The sequence below is a fragment of the Bombina bombina genome, chromosome 1, assembly GCF_027579735.1.
Source record: "Bombina bombina isolate aBomBom1 chromosome 1, aBomBom1.pri, whole genome shotgun sequence".
Lineage (NCBI taxonomy): Eukaryota > Metazoa > Chordata > Amphibia > Anura > Bombinatoridae > Bombina > Bombina bombina.
In genome coordinates, this window is record NC_069499.1 from 558007341 (window position 1) to 558024512 (window position 17172).

The window sequence follows — 17172 nt, forward strand, 5'->3', positions numbered from 1 at the left end:
GTATTACCAGGGAGAGCCAAGATAAGTAGAAATTATCACCAAAATATTATTTCTATATCTTAGCCCATATCCCTGGGTAATACCAGGCTCCCTCCCTTCTGCCTGGTCTACCTATCTTGGCTGGATATCACTAGGAGATGAGGAGGGGTGGCGCTTCAGATTGACCTTTATACAGGTAACTAGGGGAGTGGGCACTTCTGTCCACACCCCTTGGGAGAGGGGTCCGCACTGGTATTACCCAAGGATATTGACCAAGATATAGAAATTGCTTACATTTTGGTGCTAATTTCTACTTTTTGCATAAAAAGGTTAATTGCCTCTCATATTGAGTGAACATTTTTCAGTACCATGTCCCTTTAAAGGAAATGGTCTTAGATGTGGTCTCAACTGCTGCAAGTGGGTAACAATGTATGGCAAAGACAGATATTCTATTGTGCACACAGTCAGACTCAGCATGTCTATTTTCAGAACTTTATTTATTGATGTTCTGTTCTCTCTAGGCATGCTTTGGATATACGTGAGCATTATGAACGCAAACTTGAGAGAGCCAACAACCTGTATATGGAGCTTAGTGCTATCATGCTGCAACTGGAAGTACGTGAGAAGGAGCTGATTAGGTGAGCGGGAGAGAACAAGACTGAGATATATGCACAGCACTGTGTGTGAGTTTATGACTGCAGGGTGATGCAGAGAAATTACATTTAAACAAAGGTTTTATTATAAACCAGCACTTTAAAGGGATATTAAACCCACATTTTTTCTTTCATGATTCGGATAGAGAATATAATTTTAAACAACATTCTAATTTACTTCTATTATCTAATTTGCTTCATTCTTTAGATTTTCTTTATTTAAGAAATAGCAATGCACATGGGTGAGCCAATAAAACGAGGCATCTATGTGCAGCCACCAATCAGCAGCTTCTGAGTCTATCTAGATATGCTTTTCAGCAAAGAAAATCAAGAGAATGAAGCAAATTAGATAATAGATGTAAATTAGAAAGTTGTTTAAAATTGCATACTCTTTCTAAATCACAAAAGAAAAAAATTGGGTCCCTTTAAGAAGTGTAGAATTCTTAATTGCAGAAACAGCGTTTTTAAGACTGCCAACCTGTACAAACTTATAAAAAATGACAAAAATCAGTTAAAAATCTATTTAAATAGAAGAAATGTTATTTACTTTTTTTCTAATATAGGTATGTATCAGAAAACTTTACCCATACTCTTTTGTATGGATTTACTTGTAATAAGTTAGTCATTTAACTAACTGAAATGCACAATAAAAGACAATGCAAAAGCACTTACTCAGAATTTCATATTATTTCATTGAAAAGAAAACACAAGCTAAAATATTCAAAATCATTTATACAAAAATGTTTTAATTGTTTAATCATTATGGGTTAATTTAGGTATGACATAGGTAGCATAGACAGCTCTACCATTAGGTCAAATAGGCGGTCACCTAAGGCCTCACTTAAACAGGGGCCTTACAGTGTGTCTGTCTATCTTCATATGGGGATTTTTTTTGTGCAGCATGTGCAAGGCATATAGACAAGTGATAAAAGACCCTGTTGACTAGTTGACATAGAAATATAGGAAGTGCCTGTGAGCTCTGTCCTTGACATTCTACTGGGGGCTACATGTTCCAAAATGCAGTGCTGCAAGAGAAAAGGTGTGTGTAAGGAGTTAAATAACACACCCTCCTATCCTGCATGTTTAAATGCCACCCCTGCTGTCTCCTAAGGGCTAGATTTATCATAGCTGAGGCGTACAGGGGCACGTATACGCGCCCCTGTACGCCTCAGCTCGCCTGTGGCGGGGCGAAATTACCCATAGGTAATTAACATTGCACACGAGCGCAATTTTGCGCTCGCGTGAAATCCCGCCCCCTGCCCGCGCACAGCCAATCACGTGCGGGCAGGAGCTGTCAATCTCCTTGGTCAGACTCGACCGAGGAGATTGAATTTCGCCACCATAGAGGAGGCGAAGAGCTTAGGGAAGCAACGGTCTGGTGACCGCTGCTTGATAAATTACGGCGAGCAAGTTCTTGTGAGACCTTGCTGCCGTAGGGGCTTGATAAATCTAGCCCTAAGTGTCTCAAAACATGAGTACCATGTGGTTCAGTTATGGTGCACCATGTGAATCACATACAGCAAGCAGACATATGCAGGTGTGATTGAGAGTAAGAGAGTAGAGATTAGCCTGGTCAATTAAAAAACCTGAGGAAGTGCCACACACTGGTGAAGCAGGGAGCATGGGATAGCTTGTTAAGGGGAGCTCCAGAAGATAATCTTGTCTGTAATGCTAATAATGATAACAACAATAAAAAATAAACAAACATATCTGCCCTTCCTTTGCTAGTTAGTCTCTTTCTACAATATCTCTTTCTCTATCTCTTCTCTCTTTCTCTCTTATTCTGCCCCTATACATTTTTTCTCTCTCCCCGTCCCTTCTCGCCCTATTCACTATCTCTCTGTCTCTCTCTTTACTCTTTCTCCACTCCCTCACTCCTTCTTTTGAATCTCACTTTTCATGCTCTCCTTTATCTTTCTCTGTCAATCTATACAATCTATAATATATATATATATATATATACTGTATGTGTGTGTGTATGTGTATATATATATATATATATATATATTTGTATATTTTGTGCCAGCACCACTAGCTTAATAAATTTCACAGTTAATATACCGAGATAAAATATCGTGTGTCCTATATAGGACCTCACTTCTCAGTATAGTGCACGGATAAGGGTATTTACTTAATATACATATAAACAAGAAAACTCAGACCCTTATTTATCCAGCACCCAACCATGTCTGGAAAAATATATATAATTTAAAGCAGGGAAAAATTAAGGAGTAAATGATGCACGTACATTAGAAAATGCGTTTTAAAAGGATTTATATATTAATTTCAGCATGACAATAAATCATAAGCATGACCCCCAAATGTTCATAAAGTTCAAAAGTCCACAACCCGGGTTGTTAAATAGGAGTAACTAAGTTGGTCCATTCATTTGACCAGTGTTGATTTGTTTCAAAATGCCTGATTAATGGCACATTTGTAATCCCAGAGATAGAAAGCAACGTTAATGCAGGGGCAGCACCAATTGTATTGTAACACTGACTCTGTGGGTTTCAAACTTGTATCTTCGTATTCCCAATGCAAATTGTAACTGTATCACAAATAGCAGAAAAAAGTGGCAACTTTTCCATACCACATTAAACTCGCTGTGACAGTTCTGTATTGCGTGTAGAGGTATAATGAAACAAGTACCTGCTTCCTCGGTGTTCCGTCAGTGGCATGTTATGGTGTTATATCTACCTGCTCGTTGCTTCCAATTTTTGTTTCAAACCGGTTTGGGAGATTCCCCTTTGCTTTTTTCTCCGTGCTTTCTTGGCTCTTTCTGTGCTTCTACACGCCTTGGTTCACACCGGAGTATGATTTTGTTTGAGGGTCAGCTTTTTTGGACGGTGCACAGCTGCTGCACCGCTCCAAACAAACAAACAAGCAGCTACGCGCGTTTCACCCGGGGTCCAATCGGGCTTCTTCCGGCTGTGTATGATTGGAGATTGCTCTCCATAGCATTTAAACAGTATGCTCCGCCTTTAATTGGCTTTTTCAGGTACATAGTATATTTCTAGCCGTACAGGTGAAATGTCAAACAGTTATTAATATTTATATTGCTATGCTATTGGCCTTTTTCAAAATCACACATTTTCTATATAATATATTTCAGTTATATTTGTTCATACAGTGCAAAGTCTACAATACCAATTTTATATTAAATATTCCTTTGAGGGAATAACTTTATTTCTTATGGGCAATTTAGTGGGATACCTTAGTAATGATATTCTGTATATATTGCTTCAGTCTCCTAAAAATGAGCCAAAATTTAGCTCTTCATTTAGGCCATCTGGTTTTAAACTTCTTAGGTTAAAGATCCATTTGCTTTCTTTACACAGTAGAATCTTGTCTAGATTTCCTCCTCTGCCTTTCAGGTCTACTATTTCCAAGCCTCTGAATTTTAACAGTCTTTTGTCACTATTGTGACACTCTGCAAAATGACGTGCTATACTGCTAGTTTTTGTGCATTTGTTTTTAATGTCTCTTTTGTGTTCCTTTATTCTTTCTTTGAGCTCCCTATAGGTTTTACCTATATAATATTGGGGGCAGTTACAGGACACCATATAGACCACTCCTTCACTTTTGCAAGTTATACGACCCTTTATTGTGTGAAAGGACCCATATTTATCACAAAAGTTCTTGCCTACTAACATATTAGTGCAGACTGAGCAGTGTAAGCACTTAAAGTTCCCATTCTTTTTATTGGTTAACCAATTTCCTGTATTTTTATTTTCAAAGTGGCTCTGAACCAGAAAATCCTTTAAATTTGGTGCTCTTTTCGGAGTCATGAGTGGAGATGGTCCTACAAATTTACCTATTGATTTGTCAATCCACAATATGTGCCAATGTTTGTTTAGGATTGAACGTATGTCCTGCCATTTATGGTTGTAAGTTCCTATAAATCGAATTAAGGATGATTCCGTTGTATCATCTGATTTTTCATATAGTAGGTCATCCCTGTCCTTATTTTTAGTCTTATTAAATGCTTTCTTTAAACATTGTTGTGTATAGCCTCTTGCTCTAAATCTTTTATTTCTCCAACATAGGTGTGTCCGGTCCACGGCGTCATCCTTACTTGTGGGATATTCTCTTCCCCAACAGGAAATGGCAAAGAGCCCAGCAAAGCTGGTCACATGATCCCTCCTAGGCTCCGCCTACCCCAGTCATTCTCTTTGCCGTTGTACAGGCAACATCTCCACGGAGATGGCTTAGAGTTTTTTAGTGTTTAACTGTAGTTTTTATTATTCAATCAAGAGTTTGTTATTTTGAAATAGTGCTGGTATGTACTATTTACTCAGAAACAGAAAAGAGATGAAGATTTCTGTTTGTATGAGGAAAATGATTTTAGCAACCGTCACTAAAATCCATGGCTGTTCCACACAGGACTGTTGAGAGCAATTAACTTCAGTTGGGGGAACAGTGAGCAGTCTCTTGCTGCTTGAGGTATGACACATTCTAACAAGACGATGTAATGCTGGAAGCTGTCATTTTCCCTCTGGGATCCGGTAAGCCATGTTTATTACGATTGTAAATAAGGGCTTCAAAAAGGGCTTATTAAGACTGTAGACTTTTTTTGGGCTAAATCGATTGATTATTAACACTTATTTAGCCTTGAGGAATCATTTTATCTGGGTATTTTGATATAATAATATCGGCAGGCACTGTTTTAGACACCTTATTCTTTAGGGGCTTTCCCAAAGCATAGGCAGAGCCTCATTTTCGCGCCGGTGTTGCGCACTTGTTTTTGAGAGGCTTGGCATGCAGTCGCATGTGAGAGGAGCTCTGATACTTAGAAAAGACTTTCTGAAGGCGTCATTTGGTATCGTATTCCCCTTGGGGCTTGGTTGGGTCTCAGCAAAGCAGATACCAGGGACTGTAAAGGGGTTAAAGTTCAAAACGGCTCCGGTTCCGTTATTTTAAGGGTTAAAGCTTCCAAATTTGGTGTGCAATACTTTTAAGGCTTTAAGACACTGTGGTGAAAATTTGGTAAATTTTGAACAATTCCTTCATGTTTTTTCGCATTTGCAGTACTAAAGTGTGTTCAGTTTAAAATTTAAAGTGACAGTAACGGTTTTATTTTAAAACGTTTTTTGTACTTGTTATCAAGTTTATGCCTGTTTAACATGTCTGAACTACCAGATAGACTGTGTTCTGAATGTGGGGAAGCCAGAATTCCTATTCATTTAAATAAATGTGATTTATGTGACAATGACAATGATGCCCAAGATGATTCCTCAAGTGAGGGGAGTAAGCATGGTACTGCATCATTCCCTCCTTCGTCTACACGAGTCTTGCCCACTCAGGAGGCCCCTAGTACATCTAGCGCGCCAATACTCCTTACTATGCAACAATTAACGGCTGTAATGGATAATTCTGTCAAAAACATTTTAGCCAAAATGAACACTTATCAGCGTAAGCGCGACTGCTCTGTTTTAGATACTGAAGAGCATGACGACGCTGATATTAATATTTCTGAAGGGCCCCTAACTCAGTCTGATGGGGCCAGGGAGGTTTTGTCTGAGGGAGAAATTACTGATTCAGGGAACATTTCTCAACAAGCTGAACCTGATGTGATTGCATTTAAATTTAAGTTGGAACATCTCCGCATTCTGCTTAAGGAGGTATTATCCACTCTGGATGATTGTGACAAGTTGGTCATCCCAGAGAAACTATGTAAAATGGACAAGTTCCTAGAGGTGCCGGGGCTCCCAGAAGCTTTTCCTATACCCAAGCGGGTGGCGGACATTGTTAATAAAGAATGGGAAAGGCCCGGTATTCCTTTCGTCCCTCCCCCCATATTTAAAAAATTGTTTCCTATGGTCGACCCCAGAAAGGACTTATGGCAGACAGTCCCCAAGGTCGAGGGAGCGGTTTCCACTTTAAACAAACGCACCACTATACCCATAGAGGATAGTTGTGCTTTCAAAGATCCTATGGATAAAAAATTAGAAGGTTTGCTTAAAAAGATGTTTGTTCAGCAGGGTTACCTTCTACAACCAATTTCATGCATTGTCCCTGTCGCTACAGCCGCATGTTTCTGGTTCGATGAGCTGATAAAGGCGGTCGACAGTGATTCTCCTCCTTATGAGGAGATTATGGACAGAATCAATGCTCTCAAATTGGCTAATTCTTTCACCCTAGACGCCACTTTGCAATTGGCTAGGTTAGCGGCTAAGAATTCTGGGTTTGCTATTGTGGCGCGCAGAGCGCTTTGGTTGAAATCTTGGTCGGCTGATGCGTCTTCCAAGAACAAGCTACTTAACATTCCTTTCAAGGGGAAAACGCTGTTTGGCCCTGACTTGAAAGAGATTATCTCGGATATCACTGGGGGTAAGGGCCACGCCCTTCCTCAGGATCGGCCTTTCAAGGCAAAAAATAAACCTAATTTTCGTCCCTTTCGTAGAAACGGACCAGCCCAAAGTGCTACGTCCTCTAAGCAAGAGGGTAATACTTCTCAAGCCAAGCCAGCTTGGAGACCAATGCAAGGCTGGAACAAGGGAAAGCAGGCCAAGAAACCTGCCACTGCTACCAAGACAGCATGAAATGTTGGCCCCCGATCCGGGACCGGATCTGGTGGGGGGCAGACTCTCTCTCTTCGCTCAGGCTTGGGCAAGAGATGTTCTGGATCCTTGGGCGCTAGAAATAGTCTCCCAAGGTTATCTTCTGGAATTCAAGGGACTTCCCCCAAGGGGGAGGTTCCACAGGTCTCAGTTGTCTTCAGACCACATAAAAAGACAGGCATTCTTACATTGTGTAGAAGACCTGTTAAAAATGGGAGTGATTCATCCCGTTCCATTAAGAGAACAAGGGATGGGGTTCTACTCCAATCTGTTTATAGTTCCCAAAAAAGAGGGAACGTTCAGACCAATCTTAGATCTCAAGATCTTAAACAAGTTTCTCAAGGTTCCATCGTTCAAGATGGAAACCATTCGAACTATTCTTCCTTCCATCCAGGAAGGTCAATTCATGACCACGGTGGATTTAAAGGATGCGTATCTACATATTCCTATCCACAAGGAACATCATCGGTTCCTGAGGTTCGCATTCCTGGACAAACATTACCAGTTCGTGGCGCTTCCTTTCGGATTAGCCACTGCTCCAAGGATTTTCACAAAGGTACTAGGGTCCCTTCTAGCTGTGCTAAGACCAAGGGGCATTGCTGTAGTACCTTACTTGGACGACATTCTGATTCAAGCGTCGTCCCTTCCTCAAGCAAAGGCTCACACGGACATTGTCCTGGCCTTTCTCAGATCTCACGGATGGAAAGTGAACGTGGAAAAGAGTTCTCTATCTCCGTCAACAAGGGTTCCCTTCTTGGGAACAATAATAGACTCCTTAGAAATGAGGATTTTTCTGACAGAGGCCAGAAAAACAAAACTTCTAGACTCTTGTCGGATACTCCATTCCGTTCCTCTTCCTTCCATAGCTCAGTGCATGGAAGTGATCGGGTTGATGGTAGCGGCAATGGACATAGTTCCTTTTGCACGCATTCATCTAAGACCATTACAACTGTGCATGCTCAGTCAGTGGAATGGGGACTATACAGACTTGTCTCCGATGATACAGGTAAATCAGAGGACCAGAGACTCACTCCGTTGGTGGCTGTCCCTGGACAACCTGTCACGAGGGATGACATTCCGCAGACCAGAGTGGGTCATTGTCACGACCGACGCCAGTCTGATGGGCTGGGGCGCGGTCTGGGGATCCCTGAAAGCTCAGGGTCTTTGGTCTCGGGAAGAATCTCTTCTACCGATAAATATTCTGGAACTGAGAGCGATATTCAATGCTCTCAAGGCTTGGCCTCAGCTTGCGAGGGCCAAGTTCATACGGTTTCAATCAGACAACATGACAACTGTTGCGTACATCAACCATCAGGGGGGAACAAGGAGTTCCCTGGCGATGGAAGAAGTGACCAAAATCATTCTATGGGCGGAGTCTCACTCCTGCCACCTGTCTGCTATCCACATCCCAGGAGTGGAAAATTGGGAAGCGGATTTTCTGAGTCGTCAGACATTGCATCCGGGGGAGTGGGAACTCCATCCGGAAATCTTTGCCCAAGTCACTCAGCTGTGGGGCATTCCAGACATGGATCTGATGGCCTCTCGTCAGAACTTCAAAGTTCCTTGCTACGGGTCCAGATCCAGGGATCCCAAGGCGGCTCTAGTGGATGCACTAGTAGCACCTTGGACCTTCAAACTAGCTTATGTGTTCCCGCCGTTTCCTCTCATCCCCAGGCTGGTAGCCAGGATCAATCAGGAGAGGGCGTCGGTGATCTTGATAGCTCCTGCGTGGCCACGCAGGACTTGGTACGCAGATCTGGTGAATATGTCATCGGCTCCTCCTTGGAAGCTATCTTTGAGACGAGACCTTCTTGTTCAGGGTCCGTTCGAACATCCGAATCTGGTTTCACTCCAGCTGACTGCTTGGAGATTGAACGCTTGATCTTATCGAAGCGAGGATTCTCAGATTCTGTTATCGATACTCTTGTTCAGGCCAGAAAGCCTGTAACTAGAAAGATTTACCACAAAATTTGGAAAAAATATATCTGTTGGTGTGAATCTAAAGGATTCCCTTGGGACAAGGTTAAGATTCCTAGGATTCTATCCTTCCTTCAAGAAGGATTGGAAAAAGGATTATCTGCAAGTTCCCTGAAGGGACAGATTTCTGCCTTGTCTGTGTTACTTCACAAAAAGCTGGCCGCTGTGCCAGATGTTCAAGCCTTTGTTCAGGCTCTGGTTAGAATTAAGCCTGTTTACAAACCTTTGACTCCTCCTTGGAGTCTCAATTTAGTTCTTTCAGTTCTTCAGGGGGTTCCGTTTGAACCCTTGCATTCCGTTGATATTAAGTTATTATCTTGGAAAGTTTTGTTTTTAGTTGCAATTTCTTCTGCTAGAAGAGTTTCAGAATTATCTGCTCTGCAGTGTTCTCCTCCTTATCTGGTGTTCCATGCAGATAAGGTGGTTTTACGTACTAAACCTGGTTTTCTTCCAAAAGTTGTTTCTAACAAAAACATTAACCAGGAGATTATCGTACCTTCTCTGTGTCCGAAACCAGTTTCAAAGAAGGAACGTTTGTTGCACAATTTGGATGTTGTTCGCGCTCTAAAATTCTATTTAGATGCTACAAAGGATTTTAGACAAACATCTTCCTTGTTTGTTGTTTATTCTGGTAAAAGGAGAGGTCAAAAAGCAACTTCTACCTCTCTCTCTTTTTGGATTAAAAGCATCATCAGATTGGCTTACGAGACTGCCGGACGGCAGCCTCCCGAAAGAATCACAGCTCATTCCACTAGGGCTGTGGCTTCCACATGGGCCTTCAAGAACGAGGCTTCTGTTGATCAGATATGTAGGGCAGCGACTTGGTCTTCACTGCACACTTTTACCAAATTTTACAAGTTTGATACTTTTGCTTCTTCTGAGGCTATTTTTGGGAGAAAGGTTTTGCAAGCCGTGGTGCCTTCCATTTAGGTGACCTGATTTGCTCCCTCCCTTCATCCGTGTCCTAAAGCTTTGGTATTGGTTCCCACAAGTAAGGATGACGCCGTGGACCGGACACACCTATGTTGGAGAAAACAGAATTTATGTTTACCTGATAAATTACTTTCTCCAACGGTGTGTCCGGTCCACGGCCCGCCCTGGTTTTTTTAATCAGGTCTGATAATTTATTTTCTTTAACTACAGTCACCACGGTACCATATGGTTTCTCCTATGCAAATATTCTTCCTTAACGTCGGTCGAATGACTGGGGTAGGCGGAGCCTAGGAGGGATCATGTGACCAGCTTTGCTGGGCTCTTTGCCATTTCCTGTTGGGGAAGAGAATATCCCACAAGTAAGGATGACGCCGTGGACCGGACACACCGTTGGAGAAAGTAATTTATCAGGTAAACATAAATTCTGTTTTAGAGTACCTGCTTCAATTTTGAATTGTTCACTGTCTGAGCAGTTTCTTTTGTGTCTTAAAAATTGGCCATAGGGTATATTTTGTATTCATTTTTTAGGATGGTGACTGTCAAATGATAGTAATGAGTTTCCTGCAGTCTCTTTGCGAAATGTTGCTGTTTTGAGGCAATTTTTGTCATTGATAATGCGTAAGTCAAGAAATGTAATCTCATTTTTACTATAGGTGTAGGTGAATTTTAAATTCCAGTCATTATTGTTTAATTTTTGCATAAACTCTATCAATTTCATCTCTGTGTCCTCCCATAGGAGGAACACGTCATCGATGAATCTTAGCCATAAAGAGATGGAGTCATTTATCTCAGCACTATTTAGAATTTGATCAAATTCCCATTTTCCTAGGTAGAGGCAAGCAAATGTGGGGGCACAGCAAGTCCCCATTGCTGTTCCTAGATTTTGTTGGTAACATTTGTTTCCAAACACAAAATAATTATGTTTTAAAATAAAAGATAAAAGTTCCAATACAAAATTTGTATGTTTCTCATATTCTGAGCCTCTTTGAATTAGGAAATATTTGATTGCCTCTACCCCTTTATCATGAGGGATGCTTGAGTAAAGTGACTCTACATCTATTGCAACCAATAAAGTATTTGCAGATACACTTATATCATTGAGTTTTTTCAATACATCTAATGTGTCTTTGATGTATGAGGGGAGATTTAGTAAATTAGGTCTAAGGCAGAAATCCACATACTGTGAAATTTTCTCAGTTAGGGAGCCCTTGCCCGATATAATTGGGCGACCTGGAGGTGGCAGTTTATTTTTGTGGAGTTTTGGTATGCTGTAAAATGTTGCAGTTTTTGGAAATTTGACAAATAAAAAGTCAAATTCTCTTTGGTTTATAACGCCTTCATCTTTTGCTTTCATTAAAATTTGAAACAATTTTTCTTTGTAGATCTCAGTGGGGTTAAAGTGTAAAGTACTGTATTGTTTTTTGTCTCTTAGTTGTCTTTGACATTCATCAACATAGTCCTTGGTGTTTAGAACTACAATATTGCCGCCCTTATCTGATGGCTTAATGGTTATACTGATGTCATTTTTTAAGTTATTTAGTGCATTTCTCTGTTTCTTTGTTAAGTTATCAGGTAGGGGCTCATTTGTACTTAAAAGATCAATATCTCTTTCCACTAACTTGACAAAATTATGAATAAGGGGAATACTGGATAGTGCTGGCATGTATTCTGACTTCTTCTTGAAGTCACTAAAGCCTATGGCTATTTTCTCACTTGGTTGGCCTGATATTTCTTCCTGTAATTCCTCTAAGATTTTTACACTTTGCCTATCATGTATATTTAAAGTTTTTTTGTCTGTTTTGTTTTCAAAAGTTTTATTTAAAACTATTTTTCGAGCAAATAGGTGGAGGTCTTTAACCAACTCAAACTTATCTAATTTGTTCACTGGTGAGAAAGTTAATCCTTTTTCTAAAACCTCTATTTGACTGTCAGTAAGATTTTTTTCTGACAGATTGACAACATTTATAGGTTTCTTTTCCTCCTCTGTCTGAGTGGGTATCTGCGTCTGCCTCTGCCCCTGCCATCTGTGTTTCCTCCCCCCTCTCCTTGGTTTGTGTTTTTGTGTCCTAAAAAACTTTTTTGCTGTTCTCTGTAGGAATTTTGTGTTTTATTTTCATCTCCACTCGAGATTTCTGTTTCAGAGCCACTAGAGGCACTGTATGTGTAGTTATATACCTTTTTATCCTGATAATCTTGCCAATCTCTTTGATATTTCTTTTTCTTTCTAAATTTTATTGAATCTTGAATTTTACGTAGCTCAACTTTTGCTAGGCCCATCAGTCTCTCATATTCATCCTTTCCTTTCCAAGCATCTATCTCATTATTTGCTGATAACAATTCTTTCTGAGTTTTCTCTAGTCTGAGTTTATTCTCCTCTATCATCAGATTCATCCATTCTATGGAACATTTTGACGCATATTCGTCCCATTTATTTTGGAAATTTTCCAATAAAGGATTATCTTAATTTGCCCCCGGTCTTTTTCTTATCCTAAGCCCTCTTGGAATCATTTTCATTTCAACATATTTTTCTAGACTAGATATTTCCCATTTAAGTTTTTGTTCTTTAAACAATTTTTTCTTATATTCTTTAAATGATTTATATATGCTTGGATTTTCAGAGGAAGCTGAAGCAATACCCTCAGTATTAGACACATTAGATGTATTGAAAAAACTCAATGATATAAGTGTATCTGCAAATACTTTATTGGTTGCAATAGATGTAGAGTCACTTTACTCAAGCATCCCTCATGATAAAGGGGTAGAGGCAATCAAATATTTCCTAATTCAAAGAGGCTCAGAATATGAGAAACATACAAATTTTGTATTGGAACTTTTATCTTTTATTTTAAAACATAATTATTTTGTGTTTGGAAACAAATGTTACCAACAAAATCTAGGAACAGCAATGGGGACTTGCTGTGCCCCCACATTTGCTTGCCTCTACCTAGGAAAATGGGAATTTGATCAAATTCTAAATAGTGCTGAGATAAATGACTCCATCTCTTTATGGCTAAGATTCATCGATGACGTGTTCCTCCTATGGGAGGACACAGAGATGAAATTGATAGAGTTTATGCAAAAATTAAACAATAATGACTGGAATTTAAAATTCACCTACACCTATAGTAAAAATGAGATTACATTTCTTGACTTACGCATTATCAATGACAAAAATTGCCTCAAAACAGCAACATTTCGCAAAGAGACTGCAGGAAACTCATTACTATCATTTGACAGTCACCATCCTAAAAAATGAATACAAAATATACCCTATGGCCAATTTTTAAGACACAAAAGAAACTGCTCAGACAGTGAACAATTCAAAATTGAAGCAGGTACTCTAAATAAAAGATTTAGAGCAAGAGGCTATACACAACAATGTTTAAAGAAAGCATTTAATAAGACTAAAAATAAGGACAGGGATGACCTACTATATGAAAAATCAGATGATACAACGGAATCATCCTTAATTCGATTTATAGGAACTTACAACCATAAATGGCAGGACATACGTTCAATCCTAAACAAACATTGGCACATATTGTGGATTGACAAATCAATAGGTAAATTTGTAGGACCATCTCCACTCATGACTCCGAAAAGAGCACCAAATTTAAAGGATTTTCTGTTTCAGAGCCACTTTGAAAATAAAAATACAGGAAATTGGTTAACCAATAAAAAGAATGGGAACTTTAAGTGCTTACACTGCTCAGTCTGCACTAATATGTTAGTAGGCAAGAACTTTTGTGATAAATATGGGTCCTTTCACACAATAAAGGGTCATATAACTTGCAAAAGTGAAGGAGTGGTCTATATGGTGTCCTGTAACTGCCCCCAATATTATATAGGTAAAACCTATAGGGAGCTCAAAGAAAGAATAAAGGAACACAAAAGAGACATTAAAAACAAATGCACAAAAACTAGCAGTATAGCACGTCATTTTGCAGAGTGTCACAATAGTGACAAAAGACTGTTAAAATTCAGAGGCTTGGAAATAGTAGACCTGAAAGGTAGAGGAGGAAATCTAGACAAGATTCTACTGTGTAAAGAAAGCAAATGGATCTTTAACCTAAGAAGTTTAAAACCAGATGGCCTAAATGAAGAGCTAAATTTTGGCTCATTTTTAGGAGACTGAAGCAATATATACAGAATATCATTACTAAGGTATCCCACTAAATTGCCCATAAGAAATAAAGTTATTCCCTCAAAGGAATATTTAATATAAAATTGGTATTGTAGACTTTGCACTGTATGAACAAATATAACTGAAATATATTATATAGAAAATGTGTGATTTTGAAAAAGGCCAATAGCATAGCAATATAAATATTAATAACTGTTTGACATTTCACCTGTACGGCTAGAAATATACTATGTACCTGAAAAAGCCAATTAAAGGCGGAGCATACTGTTTAAATGCTATGGAGAGCAATCTCCAATCATACACAGCCGGAAGAAGCCCGATTGGACCCCGGGTGAAACGTGCGTAGCTGCTTGTTTGTTTGTTTGGAGCGGTGCAGCAGCTGTGCACCGTCCAAAAAAGCTGACTCTCAAACAAAATCATACTCCGGTGTGAACCAAGGCGTGTAGAAGCACAGAAAGAGCCAAGAAAGCACGGAGAAAAAAGCAAAGGGGAATCTCCCAAACCGGTTTGAAACAAAAATTGGAAGCAACGAGCAGGTAGATATAACACCATAACACGCCACTGACGGAACACCGAGGAAGCAGGTACTTGTTTCATTATACCTCTACACGCAATACAGAACTGTCACAGCGAGTTTAATGTGGTATGGAAAAGTTGCCACTTTTTTCTGCTATTTGTGATACAGTTACAATTTGCATTGGGAATACGAAGATACAAGTTTGAAACCCACAGAGTCAGTGTTACAATACAATTGGTGCTGTCCCTGCATTAACGTTGCTTTCTATCTCTGGGATTACAAATGTGCCATTAATCAGGCATTTTGAAACAAATCAACACTGGTCAAATGAATGGACCAACTTAGTTACTCCTATTTAACAACCCGGGTTGTGGACTTTTGAACTTTATGAACATTTGGGGGTCATGCTTATGATTTATTGTCATGCTGAAATTAATATATAAATCCTTTTAAAACGCATTTTCTAATGTACGTGCATCATTTACTCCTTAATTTTTCCCTGCTTTAAATTATATATATTTTTCCAGACATGGTTGGGTGCTGGATAAATAAGGGTCTGAGTTTTCTTGTTTATATATATATATATATATATATATATATATATATATATATATATATATATAGTGTGTGTATGTATGGATGTGTGTATATCTGTGTGTGTGTATATATGTATATATGTATATATATACATATATATACATACATACATACATACACACACACACACACACACACACGCACACACACAATATATATATATATATATTTTGTGTGTGTGTGTGTGTGTGTATGTATATATATATATATATATATATATATATATATATATATATATATACATACATACATACATAAACATACACACGCGCACACACACATACACAGCTACAGTGGAAAGAAAAAGTGAACCCTTTAGAAATGACTGCATGTATGTGTAATTTTGTCTTAAAATCTGGTTTAGCGTTTCGGCTATATTACAGTAATCAAAACAAACACGATCTGTTTTACCTAATAACACACAAATTATTGTACTATTCTTGTACATATTGAATATATCATTCAAATATTCACAGTATAGGTTGGAAAAAGTATGTGAAACCATAGGCTAATTACTTCTGCAAAAGCTAATTAGATTTGAAAATTGGCAAACCTGGTGTACAATTAATGAAACAAGATTGGAGGTGTGGGTTAAAGCTACTTTTACTTATAAAAAGCACTCAAACATTTTGAGTTTGCTATTCACAAAATGTATCTGTTGATGTGAACCATGCCTCTCAAAAAAGAGCTCTCAGAATATCTGTGATTAAGAATTGTTGTTTTGCATAAAGCTGAAAAGGCTTACAAAGTTTTCTCAAAGAGCTTACATATTCATCTGTCCAGTGTTGGACAAATTGTCTATAAATGGAGATGATTTAGTACTGTGGCTACTCTCCCTAGAAGTGGCTGTCCAGCCAAGTTGACTCAAAGGGCACACCGCACAATTCTCAATGAGGTAAAAAGGAACCCTAGAGTGACAGCTAAAAACTTGAAGAAATCATTGGGACTGGTTAACATTTCTGTTCAAGGGTTTACTATACAGAAAATACTGAACAGGCATGGTGCCCATGGTAGGACACCACAAAGAAAGCTGCAGCTTTCGCAAAGAAACATTGCTGCATGCCTGAAGTTTTCCAAAGACCACCTTAACACTACTGGGAAAATGTGTTGTGGACTGATGAAACTAAGGTTGAGTTGTTTTGGAAGAACATGCAGCAGTATGTTTGGCGTAAAAAGGGCTCTGCATACCAACATGAAAACATCATCCTAACTGTTAAGTATAGTGGAGGGAGCATCATGATTTGGGGCTTGGACCACTTGCCATCATCGATTGAAAAATAAATTCCCAAGTGTATCAAGATATGCTACAGGATAATATCAGGGTGGCTGTGTGCCAGCTAGAGCTCAGTAGAAGTTGGGTGATGCAACAGGACAATGATCCTAAACTCCACTACTAAGAACATTGGAATACAAAACATTTACATTAAGTACCTAGTACAACACCTTATAAAATATTAAAATTGCTTAAAAATTATTTTTCAAGTTTCGAGGAATTTAACTGGAAAGGGCTCCAAAGGGTGTATATATATATATATATGTGTGTTTATATGTGTAATCCTGACATTACCCAAGCGGCTGTGGGTAAAGCCTGATGTTACATGATACATCTTCTCAAAGTGCATTGAATCACTGCATCAAACCTATATATATATATATATATATATATATATATATATATATATATATATATATATATATATGATGCACTGTAATTCACACATCTTCACTATCTTTTTTGCATAGGGGGTTCAAGGGGTGAAGCCCCCCTTGTAAACCTCATTCCCCAAGGTTCACTTGTGGTGGATGCCATTG

The 17172-nt window shown here is 39.0% G+C and overlaps 1 protein-coding gene across 2 annotated transcripts in view; it reads left to right on the top strand.

The window, feature by feature from the left end:
* MAP3K13 (mitogen-activated protein kinase kinase kinase 13) overlaps window positions 1-17172 on the top strand; it is a 252423-nt gene that overhangs the window by 212871 nt on the left and 22380 nt on the right. For both annotated transcript variants that reach the window (XM_053698740.1, XM_053698741.1), the window contains one exon: window positions 501-617. In XM_053698740.1, coding sequence (XP_053554715.1) covers window positions 501-617 — 117 coding nt within the window. The remainder of the gene's footprint in view (window positions 1-500; window positions 618-17172) is intronic.